This window comes from Trematomus bernacchii, unplaced genomic scaffold (genome assembly GCF_902827165.1).
Source record: "Trematomus bernacchii unplaced genomic scaffold, fTreBer1.1, whole genome shotgun sequence".
In the NCBI taxonomy this organism is placed as follows: domain Eukaryota; kingdom Metazoa; phylum Chordata; class Actinopteri; order Perciformes; family Nototheniidae; genus Trematomus; species Trematomus bernacchii.
The window spans coordinates 1,160,613-1,176,950 of NW_022987644.1; the positions used below are offsets into that span (position 1 = coordinate 1,160,613).

At 38.7% G+C, this 16,338-nt stretch overlaps 2 protein-coding genes across 2 annotated transcripts in view; one reads left to right on the forward strand and one right to left on the reverse strand.

The window, feature by feature from the left end:
* Position 1: 1 nt before the first annotated feature.
* nudt6 (nudix (nucleoside diphosphate linked moiety X)-type motif 6) lies at positions 2 to 12,787 on the reverse strand. The gene is made up of 5 exons (XM_034133802.1): positions 12,464 to 12,787; positions 11,095 to 11,298; positions 6,253 to 6,308; positions 1,581 to 1,635; positions 2 to 724 (listed from the first exon to the last, which is right to left on the reverse strand). Exons 1-5 carry the CDS (start codon positions 12,699 to 12,701, stop codon positions 342 to 344), a joined length of 936 nt encoding a protein of 311 aa, XP_033989693.1. The 5' UTR covers positions 12,702 to 12,787; the 3' UTR covers positions 2 to 341.
* A 941-nt stretch (positions 12,788 to 13,728) lies between these two features.
* Positions 13,729 to 16,338, forward strand: part of spata5 (spermatogenesis associated 5) — a 128,551-nt gene continuing 125,941 nt past the window's right edge. The window contains exons 1-3 of the mRNA XM_034133753.1: positions 13,729 to 13,964; positions 14,776 to 14,900; positions 15,086 to 15,243. Coding sequence (XP_033989644.1) covers positions 13,790 to 13,964; positions 14,776 to 14,900; positions 15,086 to 15,243 — 458 coding nt within the window. The 5' untranslated portion in view covers positions 13,729 to 13,789. The remainder of the gene's footprint in view (positions 13,965 to 14,775; positions 14,901 to 15,085; positions 15,244 to 16,338) is intronic.

Genomic DNA, 16,338 nt, shown 5'->3' on the forward strand with positions numbered 1-16,338 from the left:
ATTTAGTGATTTAGTTCGCAACTATTGCTTTTATGACACATAGAAGCTTGAGACATTCACCACTGGGGTATTTACTGATGTTGTCGTATAACTAAACGTGAACATCTCATGAGCTTGTATTAGTCCTTGTATCCCAAACCAGATGAAGGAACCCCGAAATGCTAACTCCTCAATGCTAACTGCTCTATGCTAACATCCAGGTTTAGGATTCATTCTTGCACCACTCTATTGTTCCAAATATATTTTGGAAGACAGACACACTGCAAACATCCTTCCAGTCATAAATACACTTTAAATGAGTAATACTGACAGCTATGTGTCAACATAACCCCATCGGGGTGCTAGGATTTCAGTGTGGAAGGAAGCTGCCGGTGATACAGCTGGTAAAACTTCCCCGAGTAGACGGCACGAATCACCTCCATGGAGAGGTCGATGTTGTGGAAGCCGCTCTCCAGGCCGTGGAGCAGTAGCTGGGCGACACGAGCGGTGATCGGGGTGGTGTGCTCGGTCTTAGCTAGCTCTGCAAGCTGGAGCCACTCGCAGCGCAGACATTCTTGAGTGCAGAAGTTAATGTCATAGGTGAGAGGGCTGAGTCGGCAGATGATGTACATGTCCGACATGCCAAAGGCGCCGGGTAGGTCGTGCTGCTGCCTGATGCTGAGTAGAGATCTGAACTCTGAGCGAACGCCAGTTTCCTCGAACACTTCCCTGACCGCAGTAGTACCTGAGAAAGATTCATTAAAGGTCACCTATTATGCAAAATCCACTTTTTCATGTATTTTATACATCAACATGTGTCCCCTCTGTGTAAAGAGATTCTGAAAGTTTCAGGAAAAAAGATTCTCTCTCTTTTTGTCCTGATCCATTTATATAAAAACCTGTCTGAAAATGAGCTGATCAGATTTTGGCCACTTTATGATGTCATAACGATTTTTTGGCTTGTGTAACCATTAGCCAATCAGCAACCAAGGTAACCCCCCCCCCCCCACCTTATCACCTGAATCTCCTCCTAGAGCACCATTGTGTTCTTTTTAACCAAATCTCTCTCAGAGGGGCGTGGGGAGGGGCTCCTTATTTTCATCTAAAGTAACAGACAGAGAATCAGCACTTTTGAAACAGGGTTGAAACAGAGGGGATTATGGGATGCTGCAATGATCTGTTTGGTGTTTGGAGACAAACACTTCAGAGACATGTTTTATATATCTGAGACCTATAATATATTGATGAAAAACAGTATGATAGGGGACCTTTAAAATATTACTAAATGTACGTGGAGGAATTGTAAAGATCTTGACTAAAAGGAATATATTCACGTTCCCTTGTCAGAGTCACCTGATCTTAAGATGTGGGGGAAAAGGGAAAATATATATATTTTTTGTAAAGACAAACGCTGCTTTTTGTGTTGGGCCATGTATATAATACCAAAGCTGCTTTTGAGGTGAATTTGGAGAAACAGATATAAATATTTGCATATATATATATATCATGTGCCTTGTTTTGTACGGTTCAAATGAATGTATCATCATCTAAAATCGAAGGCTTTAGCTGTAGATGTACTGTATTAGTTTTGTGACACTCACCAATATTTTCTGCTAGATCAGACAAGCCGCCGGGGAACTTCCAAGCATTCATTGTCTGAAATACAGAAATAAAAATCAACATCAATTGTGATAGAAGGCACTGCTGTAAATGTATATTAGAGTCATATCTTGTTTTGTGTTAAACTTCTTCTGGTGCCGTCCAGTTTAAAGTCACTTGTTTCCTGCAAGTGTTTAAAAATCAATGGCACCAAGTTTTTTGTTGTTATATAAAATCACAGCAAGTAGCGGACTTTGTGAAAGTATCTTCGTATGTATCTAAACTAATAGTTAAACATGTAGAGAGATGTTTAATAAGAGCATCCTTTCATTTTATGTTTTATATTTAGTGCCTCACTCTGGAGGCTTTTACATTTGCTGCGGTGAAGTGTGTCTTCAAAAGCTGTTTCACCACTTACCCTCGATATTTAATAACAGTATGCTGCTGGTTAAGTTATGATGTCAGTGTTGTGTATATATATATATTTTTGTAGTTATCAAAGACATTTGTATGCAGTGCTTTTTTTCCCATTTAGAAATGCTATCTCATCTTTCCTTGTTCCTTGAACACATGTGCACTACAGCTTTTATTTGTGTGTATTGTCAACAGAATGCTATATTTTTGAAGCTGTTTCTATGAATGGGCTGGAAAGGAAGAAATAAAGAGATTTTGTGTAACTCTAATCAGTGTGGTGTTTTTTGATATATATTTTTTTTCTTGTGATATGCCCTTAATTATTATTACATGTCATTTGTTAGACGCTTTTATCCAAAGCGACTTACATACATTCAGTACTGTGGACAATCCCCACAGGAGCAATTTGGGGTGAAGTGTCTTGCCCAGGGACACAACGACATGCTGACTGCAGTGGGACTCGAACTTGCTACCCCCTGATTTCAAGTCCAGCACACTACCGACTGAGCCACAGCCCACAGAGGGGAAATGTACATTCTGCATTTGACCCATCCTACTGTAGGAGCAGTGTAGGGAACAGTGCCTTGCTCAGGGACACCTCGGTAGCACTTAGTCATTTTCAGAGTAAAAAAACAGGGTTGGGAAGGTCTAAAAGTGTATTCCGTTATAATTACTTATTACCTGTAAAATAATGGAAATCAGTAAACTAATCTGAGTTTCACAGTATGATGCTTTTTGGGGTTTTCCTTTTCCTATAGTTTGTTACATAGGTTTTTGTGCATGTGAATGGTCTGCAAAGGATAAAATACAAAAGTTGAAGATAATAGGACCCCTTTTAGTAATGTAACCTGATCCCTTTCCACTAGTTGTGGATTACCTCCATTTTAAATGGAATGAAAAATAACTACAAGAGGAAAGAAATATCACTAAAATGTGTTTTACTTAAGTGTATTATGCAAGAAAACAGAACAATGTAACCTTAGAAAAGAAGAAACCTGCCTTTCATTAAGCACATGCAGGCAGCAGTTCATATATAATTAAATTAGTGCATTGTAAAATTGTAATCCTGCAAGTAATCCCTATTTTTTGGTTGGATCAATGTTTTTGTAACTGTTAGGGAATACATTTGTATTTGTTTGAATGCTAATTACGTAATATTGTTACATGTTTTCTGTTACTCCCCAAGTCGGTAAACAACCTTCAGTTCACTGAGGATCTGTCCCTTGTTGTGAGTGATAATATCTTTAGTTTCCGGAAGTTCGTACCCTTTCGTGAGCTCTGAACTGCCAGACTCTTGTGCAGCACATTTCCAGTAAACAGCCCGATGGAGGAGGAGAGGAAGAGATTAAATACTTCCCACACTTCCAGGCCACTAACTGCTTCCCATTAGAAGCTTTTAGGATTCCCAGCTGGGACACATTGCTGCATGTTGTCAGCAAACAGGCCCACTTAAATAAAGTCAATTATAATGTGCACTATATTGGTCAAAGGACTTGGATGTTATAGTGGTTTTACTGTAACCTGAACTTTCTGAGAGACTTACAAGAAAAAGGCATAACAGCTTCAAATGGATCTTGAACTCAGATTATACTGTCAGATGTTTTCTGGACAGATGTATTTGGTTTTAAAATGTGTGTCTTTTTTATTTCTAACTTCACCCTAATACGACGCAGTGTTAGACAATCATTTGGGGAATTCAATCCTCAAAGAGTTATTGATCAGTATAAGACATGGACAACAATAGAGTAATGACAAATAATATATGTTGGAATAAATCAGGGTACATTTTGTTCCTGCAGACATCTGAACTCTGACATGTTTTATTCCTCTGGAGGCCAGTTGTTTAACAGGCTCTTTGGTGAACAGTTTTGCAACCAAGGATTATTTTTAATTTTCTATGAAGCGATAGAATTGTGTCTTGAATGCTTGGATTCAGTTGAGTATAAGAGAAACAATCCAGTTACCCAGAGCTTAATGTTATTTTATCTTCAAATGAACTGTTAACATAAATCAGCAGTCAAAACAATCAATACAACTTTGCTCATAATTTTTTTTTTACAATGTCCTAAAGCCTTAGCTAAGAATACTTATAAATGACCTTAAATTAAATTTATAATTTACTAATCAATGTACACTGTTATTTTCACATACACTTCTTACACATATATCTGTATGTGTGCTATAAATGGCAGTGACGCAATAATTGGAAATATGGGAGACTTTTGTGATATCTCTAGGTACCCTCAAGTTTTAACCTTACACAGGCTTGAAACCCCGTGCTAGCGTTAAGGGGCATTTACACTTTTAACATGCTTTTCATTTTGGTCTTTAATGGTGGCTTGTTGTAACTTGTTCTTGGGTGAAGGGAGAAACAACTACGGCATTTCCACAGTGCATCAAATCTATATGAAGCTCAGCGCAAGTTCAACCAGGAAGACCTTCTTTACTCATTAATTGACTATATGTCCATGTTACTACTCTCTCTCCTCTCAATAAGTGATCGGGGGCGTCACTCCCCAGCTTAACCAATCACTTCGCTCTATTCTCACAAGCCTATCATAGCGCTCCGCTAACCCTTTTCAATCTGCTCTCCCCTCTGACAGCTGTCATTTCAGGTGACTCAACGCAACCCTCCTCCACCCCTTTTCACCTCCTGTCCCTCTGAATCCAGGGTCAAGCTAAGCCACTCCCCTTCAGACCGAACCAAACCATCTATTCACCACCACCAGTGTCTAGACCCCGGGGGGGAATGATACTCCTGCACAACGGGGCCTAATCGCCAAAACTCCATTACATTCATTTGTGTATTCCTGGCAATAAATATGTATTCTTACATCAAAACCGTCTCTCCTGATTGAAATACTGGTGTACCTTATATAACATGGGTTTGCACAATGCCAGGACTTGTGTGACGTTTAATGCTATCATTTCCTGGTACTTAAGCAGTAATGGTGGTGTGGGGTCACATTACAAAGTATGTTTGTATTTAGGACAGAAGCAGCTGCCTTACACTTTTTCAGCATTTATACTGATTAGGTAACAACATGTACACTTGATCAGGGTATATGCAGGAATCCTGAAGTCAAATGTAATACCTTTTAAGACCTTTTTTAAGACCCTTTCCATACATTTTAAGACCTCATCGCCACTTCGAGTTTTAACCGGTTACATTGGCGACACACTTTACCTCACATTTACTATATACAGTATTGATTGTCCTTCCTCCTTATCTTCTAACCATTTGGACGCAGACTTGCATTTCCCCATAACGATGTTGTTTAACAACCGGCATAAACGGACCTTCGCGCGCTATCAAGCAGTGAGCGTGCGATGTCCTGTTCAGATGACGTCAAATCCAACGGGATGCCATAAATAAACTACACAGAATCACACTACACACCTACGCAATGATTACATTCAGGCAGACTGTAGAATACAACCTCTTTGGACAATTTATATACTTATTGAAAACAAGCTACAAAATGTAATACCTTGGAAAATGCCGTTTAATACTTTTTAATAGCCTTAATTTTCGCTAAATTGATTTATCAACTTCTAATACTTTTTAAGACCCCGCGGACACCCTGTTGATGTGAACGTTACTTCTTGCCTTGTTTACATCAAGTCAAGTGAGCCGAGACATCTTTAAACATAATTCGTTTTGAAATCGCAGCATCATGGTGCAATCTTGTTTTTGAATGCAAACAGATCTGTGTATAAACTGTGTTTTTAAAGGGGGTCTGTTGAGCACTACAGCAGAGCTCTGTGAGAGCTGAGGGAGGCACACACTCATGAAGTTGTTTGAGTGCATTCAGCTCACGTAAACAGAGTGTTTGCTTCAGGTCAACTGATGTTGTGTGGAGCAATGTTAAGTGTGAGATGTGAGAGGATTTCCAACCACAGAGGCAACATACATCTCACTAAACAAACACAATCAATCACAGACATCTTTAGCAGCACCTGATCGGTTGATGGAAGGATCCGTTTCCATTGCTTTCTGACTCAAATAGGCAATATTTGGTAAACTAGCTGCCAAAATATATTTCCAACTAACCAAAATACGTCATGATTTTATTTTGTGAAATGTGTCATAATGGCAAATGTTTATATATAAATACATTCCTGTTTAGAAATGTAATGTTTTCTGGATTTTCTACTGTTTCCTGAAGAATTTTAGGGAACTATACGGCAATAATATAATAAATACTGTTTTTTATTATTGTAATTTAGAGCAATGCTTTGTAATAAAGCGACACATACCTTGTTTCTGTCTTGGACCACAAGGACTTTTCCATTAGATTCATCAACAACTGCACCTGGAAAACAAACAATCAATGACATTAATTTCACATATTTTGCAAACACTGGTCGAAATGTTGCACTGAAGTAGTTACTTTAAAAAGGAGACCAATCAGGAGAAGTCAATTATTAGTTATTATTAAGTAAGACCCTCTGGTGAAAACCGGCCTCGTCCAATTCATGTTTTTTTTTCGCAACTCTTTTGTGAAAGATCAATTAAGTCCACCGACAAACACTCAACTGACATTGCTCATAATTTAGACTCACACAGAATTTAAGTTTATTCCACTTCTCGAACTTAAAGGTGGGTTATGTAATTTATTTCAGATCCACTTTTTGTTATATTCCATGGAATGCTCTTAACATCCCGATAGCAATGAATACATTAAATGCTTTGACAATAAATACATAACAAAATGTCATCTGTGGAAGCCGTGGCGCTGTAAAAAGCACGACCAATCATCTGAGCCGGCCCGGCTAAAATAACTGGATGGCCTACCTGCCTGTCAGCCTTCCATCTGTGCACAAACTTATCTCGTGCCCTCATTGGTCATGTGCGCGTTCGTGTGTGTTGGAGGAGGGGCTCTGTAAGGAAGTCTCAAGGAAGGGGCAGATTTCTCGGCTGCGTACTTTCAAATTTGAGCTGGTTTCTCCAAAATTACATACCCCACCTTTAAGTGGCTTTTACAGATATTAAACTCCAATAAAAGTGCCACTTGGACTTCTATCTGGAGTGCAATAAAATATTAGATTAGTAAAGCTGTGGGCTGCAAACCAAAACAATGAGCTCAAAGAAGCTAAAATGCTACGTGAAGCTGACTGTGGATTTCGGGAATTCTTTTTGAGGGTTTTTCACAATAAGTGACCCCTTAACCCACGAGATTCATGTGATCCATTGGTGATATCAAATATTGACTATGGCTGCTTTAACGACAAAGTACATTTAGAATAAATAGGGACAAAAGTGTTCATTTTCTAAAATTACAAATCTAATAAGCTAACAAGAGCACAGTATGTTGATGTCTGGAAAAGGAGAGGACTAAGATTAAATAAAATACGTTCCTTTCCTTTTTCGAGTCTAAACAGAGTCCTTGTGACTCAGCTTGACTTGTGAATGATGTGGACATCCCACTTCACCAGATTTTCTCCTGTTTGAGCAGCTTTTTTCAGCAGGTAGTGACTCAGAGAGACAGCTATGTGCCGCTGATGATGACAGCTCTGAAGGAGGAGAGTAAACCGGACTATATGTTTTCTGGTTGGTCCGTCTGACTGACCGGGACCGGCCTCTTTAAATGAATGTCACAGATGTGTAAATAGGGATGGGTCGTCTTGAAATCCTGACTTGGACTTTCAAGTGGAAACTGATGTCATTCCCGATCCCTGTGCCAGCTGAGGGAGGCTATCATTATGTAGCATTCAGTCTAGGAAACAAAGTGCTCATAGGAAGCAGAGGAGAAAAAAGGGATTATGAATTATGAGACAGAAAGCCCAGAAGCCACCGTCACAGGAGCTGTGGGTTCTGTGGTAGATCAATTATAATACACGTGGCTTCTGAGTCAAAGTTTGATGTCTTCTCTTAATTGATATTTCACGTAGGCTTCTTCTACTGCTTTTCAGTTTTTACAGTAATTGTAGGGTGCTGTGTAGGTCAGGATGAGGTCAGATGTAGAAATGGGATCACACTTGAGCTGAGTTTCACTACAGAATACTGTCGAAACAAGTATTGTGACGTCTAAGACCTTGATTTTGGTTCCCTAGGCTTCCATGCAAAATTGAATTAGTTAAGGACTGATTGCTGTTTAGGTTGTGTCGGACACATCACTGTAGGGTGGGGAGCCGGCATGACAAAGAGTGAAGCTTTCCAAAATGCAATTATTAAAGTTATTGTGAGTCACCAGGTGATGAACCATTAAAAACACTGATGCTGACTCAAGTATACATCAGTCAAAATCAATCTTTAAAGAGGCTCTATTAAGCTGTCCCTGTAGTGAAGGTGGAGGCGTGTGGTGCAGTGGTTAGAGCCTTGGTATGGGGATCAGATGGTCACAGGTTCAAACCCCACTGCAGTTAGCATGTCGATATGTCCCTGGGCAAGACACTTCACCCCAAATTGCTCCTGGGATTGCCCACAGTATTGAGTATGTACGTCGCTTTGGATAAAAGCGTCTAACAAGTAACATGTAATGTAGTGTGGTATATAGGTTTATGTGCATGTAAATGGTTTGCAAAGGCTACAATCCCTGTGTTCCCCACAGAGGGATCTTCTCTCCGGAACATATTGACATCACTATGTAACACTCGTGCTTCTAATGGCTAACGCTCCAACATATTATACGTGTCTTAGAGGCGGGACATCTCTAAGTGGTCGACCAATCACAACAGAGCTGGCGAAGTGAAGACAGAATGCTTCATTTCTGACATTTTATTTTACTTATTACTTTTTTTCATACTCTGCTGTTGCCCTTACCATGTTACATCAGAGGCGGGACATCTCTATGTGGTTGACCAATCACAACAGAGCTGGCGAAGTGAAGACAGAATCCTTAATTTCTGACATTTTATTTGACTTATTACTTTTTTTCATACTCTGCTGTTGCCCTTACCATGTTACATCCCAAGGTTAACACGGCAGCACAAGTCAACTTGCATATGTAATCCTGCAATATGAACTTTTAATTATCAGTATGTAAAAATAGCTACTGTTTACATTTGAGTTCCTCTGAGGCTCACGTCCTTTGGCTTTACCTCACTGCACGTCATTGTTAAGCCTTTTCTAGCAGAGCCCCTTTAAAACCGACTCTAAAGTGATAATGGTGAGTACAATAATACGTCCAGTTATAGGAGCATTGGCCTCAATTTCAGCAATATAAACACCCACATTGGTCTTGTTGAAGTAATAGTACAGAATGTTAAAACTCTAGGGTCTCTGGAGGACATTAGACACCATAACGAAGACTTATTATTGGATGACTTCTTCCGTGTCAATGCAGTTATGTCTCAATTGATTTTTCATTATGTGTGGTCCTTTTGTCTATTTAACAACAACAAGCTGCAAGGAACCAGGCAAACAAGTATCAGTATTATCCAAACAGCTGCATATTTCAAATTCCTATCCTTAGTTTCATTATTGGCGACAACAAATGGAAATTCTGGACCTCTTCTGTACTGAAGGATGCTCTGGACATGTTCTGACATGCTTGAAGTTCATCCTCTCTTAACAGTTATAAAGACACTCTGCCCTCTGCTGGATGATCAGAAACTCACACACTTCAGGCCTGTAACTCCTCCCTCTGTTAATCCTCTCCCACATTCACGGCTGATGGATTTCTGTCTATGCAAGTGAAATGGGCCAAAGTTGAAAAATACATCACAGGCTGACACGAAAACAAACCTCTGATGTTTCCTGTTTAAAAACCCAATGCAGGTCAAAGTTTACCACAGATTTATTTGTCTCCTTTTAAACGATTTTGCAGTTGCAACATATTAGATAAGTGCGAAAACATAATAGATTTCTGACCAAAGGTTAGAGATTTATTTTTCTAAATGAGACTCAGGAAAAGGGAGGTAAATACTTTAGATACTGAAAAATGAAATGTCAATTGCCCAATATTTGTTCTTATTTTCAAGGTTTTTATCAATTGTGTTTGATTTTCCATCTTTTTATCCTAATTTTGCATTTCTTTCTCCGTTTTCATGTCCATTGAATGTCTATTTTCTCTTATTTTAAAGGACTTGCTCTTAACATCCCGATAGCAATGAATACATGAAATGCTTTGACAATAAATACATAAAGAAATGTAATCTGTGGAAGCCGTGGCGCTGTAAAAAGTACGACCAATCATCTGAGCCAGCCCGGCTAAAATAACTGGATGGCCTACCTGCCTGTCAGCCTTCCATCTCGTGCACAAACTTCTCGTGCCCTCATTGGTCATGTGCGCGTTTGTGTGTGTTGGAGGAGGGGCTCTATAAGGAAGGCTGCGTACTTTCAAATTCTAGCGCACTCGAGCTGGTTTCTCCATTCTTACCCTACCTTTAATATGGCTGTTAATTGAGAGATTTTTAAGCGCAGATTATTTTCACTATTGTTGGTTCATTTTCTGTTTATATAGTCACATATTAGGCTGTTTATTTTGTCAAAAAGGGTATTCTAAGTACTATACATCAAATATTGGATATAAATAACTACAAGCAGCTATGACTGTTTGCACAGACATTTGGAACTTGGAAGCACAAACAGCTCAATCCAGCTACATTGTTTTGACAAGAACATTTCACTCAAGGTGAATTCATCTTTTTGCTGCATCTTTCTGATAAAGACTGAGATTCAGCTAAAAGCTCAATGAAAAGAGTGTAAGTGGACCTTTGGGTAACATTCATATTTGTCAAACTACTATTTCTAAAGTCAGGAGGCTGAATTCCCTCCCCTCCCTCCCCCCTGCCCCCACTGGACTTTAACACACCACATAGACACTCAAATCCAGCAAGACACTTTTTCACGTTGCTATGGACAGTCAGTCTTGCACTATGTACATTTCCTAAAGATATTGAAGTGACTGTTATTTTGTATATATTGATTGTTGTGCTTTTATGTATGTCTTAATGCGTGCATATGTATACATGTGTCTGTTGATTGTGTATATATAGGATATACCTATTTTTATATATATATTTGTATTTTTGTATTCGGGATTGTGGGAAACGGTATGTCGATCTCTCTGCCTGTACACACAAACTGAAACATTGACAGTAAAGTTAACTTTGACTTGACATGGAAGAATGAGCTTTTAGGCTATACATCTCTACCTGCCACTCCGATCTGGTGAGTAGCAAACCCCGGCAGCCGGCTCTCTTCCTCCCCCAGCCAGAGGGAGAGCACCGTGTGGTCGTGTTTGGCGTGATGGAAGGAGAAGCCGTGCTCAGAGGCGGCGGCGGCACATCGGCTCAGGGAGATGGGAACTCGGAGCCACACTGCGACTTTCCCCTCCGATTTCCACTGGACCAGAGAATCTGCAGAGGTCAAAAGTTCACAAGGATGCACACACTTTAAAATGCATTATTAAAGACAGGAAGTATGATTGATGCCTAATCTTATTCTGGGGATAAATGGAAAATGGGAAGAGAGAAGATGACAAACAGCAGAGACACTTTAGTGGGAGTAGCCTGAAGGGAAAGGAAACATTTAACCAATTTAGCAAAAGACCCACTTGCACTTATTTCAAAAGTTAACAAATGTCATTTATAAATAAAACAAATAAAAATGCATTTAGTTGCTTCCAGTTGGTCTAATAAAAAGGTCTATCTTTTTCTATCTGATCCCAAATGTAGGCCTATTACATTTAGGTTTTGGACTGTTATTATTTAAGGCTGCACAATAATTCAAAATGTTATTTAGGACTAGTGCAGGAAGCACAATATTTGGTGAAGACAAACTATAATATCTGAATGAAGTGTTGATGTGCTGCAGAGAAGTCCTCGTCTACAAACTGTATTTCATGGGCTTAATCATTTTTTATTTTTTATTTAATGATAATGTGAATAATATTTCAAAAATATTATATCCCAATCACAATATCAGTTGATATAATTGTAATTATTATAGTCTAAATCAAGCAGCCCTACTAATAAGACACAACTAGCCATTCAAAGACTCCACCTTGGGAACTTGTAACATACATTATCAACATTTCTTGTATTTCTATTACTAAACAACTACTGTATTATTATGACAGTTTGTTTCGTATGTGGAAAGATCTAAAAATCGACATCTCTGACAACAACTAGTGTATAAATCAAACATTGACCTGCAGATGCACTGGAAATAAACAATTAGCTGAGATATAAGGGACATTTAAGCATAAAGCACAAGGGAAACTCTACTTAAAGCAATATTTCTGATCATGCAGCCTTCTTTATAAAGTCCCAGGAAGTAATATTATAAGGCTAGCTCACTATTCTAGTTGATCAATCAATCAATCAATCAATCAATCAATCAATCAATCAATCAATCAATGTTTATTTATATAGCCCAATATCACAAATGTTACATTTGTCTCAGTGGACTTCACAGTTTGTACAGAATATCAGTATGACAATAGGACACCCTCTGTATGATCAGTAGTTGGTGCAGATTTCCGAGGTGATGACATGTGGATGAGTCTCATTCATACTTTACCTTTCAGTAATCTACTGAATGATTTCTCACTGATGTCCTCCGGTAAACAGCTGTCAGACAGGTTCACTGTCACTCCACCGAACCGGTCCTCTCTCCCGGTCAGAGCCCCGGACCCTTGAGCACGAGCTGCAGTGCACGAGAACGCACGGAAAGCTGGGCGTGCACGACATGAAGCTCTGCAGCACACTCTTCCTCTCACCAGCGGGAAAAACCTTGAAGCAAAGGCACAAGCAGCCATTATACTACTCTAACATAAACAAGTGTTTAATGGGAGAGAGTAGTAGTTATTGTTTTAACCGGCATGTGTGTTCCGTAGAGTACAGTTACGTAAAGGTCCGCCCCGGAAATTGCATAATAACCGTAATGCTTGGATTAGCTGGCTTCAAATCACTGCTTTGGTAATGTAATGTAGGCCTACTGCCTTTACACTTCCGACAATTTAGCCAAGATGCAAGATGTGTGTCATTTACACTATAACCTACATGATACAAACAAACATATAAGATTAAAAAAAAAACTAGAATATAGGAACATTACAAATAAATAAATAACATAAAACAATCCTGTCCCAGAATAAAAATGCATGATGTGCTACATGATAAAACAAAAAATAAATGAGATATATAAACAGCAGGGTGGAGTATGGTGTATTAATACATACATATGCATAATAATAGATATAACACTATGATGAATATGAATGTAGTAAGATGGGTATACAATAAAGTGACAGTGTGAGGGCAGGGGGCAATGTCTGATGGCCAGTCATTTAAATCCAAATTGACCCTTTAACAATTATGAAAACATATAAGCCGAATGTAAGACTCCATCTTTATAATGTTTTATGTATCTTTAAACATATTGAATTATGTGTTTCTACTTCCTGGCAACATATAAACCTTTAAATTATGTGATTTTTCTACTGAATTTGGCATTACTTTTTTGGTTTCATTCTTTTTTTTTAACTCGGAAAAACGTTTTTTTAATATATGCCGAATGAAAGACTGCATCTCTATAATGTATTTTATAGATTTAAACAAATTGAATAATGTGTTTATACTTCTTGGCAACAAATACAACCTTAAATTATAAAAATGTTCTGTTAAACCAAGGTTTAAAGGGGAAACAAATCCCTAATTGTGTTATTAAACCTCGTACTTTCACGATACAATCCAATACATAAAAAGTAAAATGTTTAGTCAAAGGTGCATTTCGGGTGTTTACGGTAAAAGGAGGCGGGACTAAACTCTAACCAGGAAGTTTACAGCAGCGCTCGGTGTTTACACATGTCTGTGTGCTCACGTGGGGGATCTTTCCAATATTAAAATGTCTTCAAAGAAAAATAAAAGCAAATCTAAAAGACTGAGTGAGGGGGACAGCTCCCTGCTACTGAACGAGGGGTCCAATGACTCCTCCGGCCTGCAGACATCCCGCAGCGATGGAGGAAGCTGCAAAAGTTTGAACTGCAACTCATTCATTGTCAACGATTTCATTGATAAAGGTACGACTCTTGGGCTTAAACAAACACAAGAGTTCAATAGTGGTTTGATAAAGGTGCAACGTTAGCATGTGTGAATGCATCAGCAGGTTAACCAAACTGCAGATAAAGAACCGCTGTGGTCCCTGTTGCCCTCAGAGATGATGCTGATGCTGTTTAACTGTAAAGTGCTGTCAGTAGGAGACGACAGAGACACGTTTCTGAGTTTTATCTCAAGCAGATTGGTTTAAAATGAGACACTGACTGAGGCCACACTGGCTTTCAGGTTTGGGGATATTTGAGTGTTTGCATGCATATTTAGTGACATACAAGTCATGTTTCTCCCAAAGTCTTTCTAGGATGAAAAACCCTCTGTGTGTATTTCTTATCAGCAAAGGAATGCTGTCAAGGTTGTGTCATACATATAAGACTACAACAATCACACTTTCTTTCCAAAGTAAGACTCATTTCTGTACAAAAGGGGACTTTATTTAGTCTTCCCCTGCCTTTATTAGGTAAATCCCCTTTTGGCAAGTATGAAAAGGGGGGATGAATACAACCAGACAAATCGTTAAGATCTTAAAAGTTGTTAACATCTCTACTTAAGCTAATTGTCCTGCTGCTTACAGACAACAATGAATGAATCGCTAAACCCTTTACCCACAAAATAGGTTGTTTCTTGTCTGGAAGACCACAACTCAAATGCTAGTCAAACTTAGCATTTTCTTCACCATTGTCAGAGCAGTAACTAGTGCTTTAGTTTGTATGAATTACGTTTGAATGTCGAACTTTTATTTGTGTATTTACTTAATATATTTGTTATCTTTCCTCCCAGCTGATGACAAAACACCCAAGAGTTGCAGATCGATTTTAGTCCAACTCAGCCTGAACTCAATGAAGTCAGCCAGTGTTTGCATCGGGAGGCCGGTGCTGCTGACGAGTCCCACCGGACAACAAGAGGTCTCTCTCCTCTCATCAGTTTCTATATCAGATATTTGTGAACAATTGTATCTTTAAAATCCACTGACTAACATATTACATGGGTAATGCAGTTTTGCATGCCTTCAGTTCTTCTTATTTCTGACCTTTTGACTTGATGTGAATGATGTTGCTATTATTTGTCTCTCTTTTCTTCTGTCTTCCAGGTGTGTTTAGGATGGCCGGTTGCCACGTTTCCTAGTGGTAAAGTTGGTCTTCAGAAATGTGCTCAGAATAACCTGAGAGTGAAGTCAGGAGGAGAGGTGATGCTGCACCCCATCACAGGTCCTGTGCTTCAGGCTGTGGAGGTGGTTCTCTCCAACAGGTAAACTGCATCTGGCTCTCACTGACCTAAAATACACATTATATTAAAAACGTCATGTTCACACTATACTTAGTTATACAACATTATAGGTATTTTATTCTCAGTTGCTAGTTCATTAGACACACTTATCTAATGCAGTCTTTTACAACACTACTTCAAACAACTATAAAGATTATAATGTTCAGTTTCTGTTTAAACTTTTTTTTAAAAGGCTATGATTTAACTTTAAATTGGACGTTTAAAATATTTTTCCTGACAAATCACATATCCACAAATCATAATGCTGCACTATTTATTGTATTTATGAAAGTGTTATTTAAGCCCATTTCAAATCACAATAGAAATGGCTGAATACGTTCTATGTTAATAAATCATTGTAATAATGTATAAGAGTATCAACCATAATTCCATACCTCTGAAAATGCCTTTAGTTTGTATCACACAGCTTTATGTTGACACTAGGGTGTCTGCGGGGTCTTAAAAAGTATTAAAAGTTGATAAATCAATTTAGCGAAAATTAAGGCTATTAAAAAGTATTAAAGGGCATTTTCCAATGTATTACATTTTGCAGCTTGTTTTCAATAAGTATATAAATTGTCCAAAGCGGTTGTATTCTACAGTCTGCCTGAATGTAATCATTGCGTAGGTGTGTAGTGTGATTCTGTGTAGTTTATTTATGGCATCCCGTTGGATTTGACGTCATCTGAACAGGACATCGCACGCTCACTGCTTGAGAGCGCGTGAAGGTCCGTTTACGCCGGTTGTTAAACAACATCGTTATGGGGAAATGCAAGTTTGCGTCCAAATGGTTGGAAGATAAGGAGGAAGGACAATCAATACTGTATATAGTCAATGTGAGGTAAAGTGTGTCGCCAATGTAACCGGTTAAAACTCCAAGTGGCGATGAGGTCTTAAAATGTATGGAAAGGGTCTTAAAAAAGGTCTTAAAAGGTATTAAATTCGACTTCAGGATTCCTGCATATACCCTGGTTGTGCATCTCAGGTAAATGCTGCCATCTGCTGGGGAAATCTCATAACTGCAGTGCAAAAGCTATCAAATAATAATAATAATTTGTATTGTCCGGATTGCATTTA

Coding starts and splice junctions, on each gene's coding strand:
- nudt6 (XM_034133802.1), bottom strand. CDS start 12,701: ATGGCTGCTTGTGCCTTTGCTTCAAGGTTTTTCCCGCTGGTGAGAGGA. Junction 6,309..11,094: donor TCACCAGATCGGAGTGGCAG/GTAGAGATGTAT, acceptor TTTGTTTTCCAG/GTGCAGTTGTTGATGAATCT. Junction 725..1,580: donor TGATCTAGCAGAAAATATTG/GTGAGTGTCACA, acceptor AATCTTTCTCAG/GTACTACTGCGGTCAGGGAA.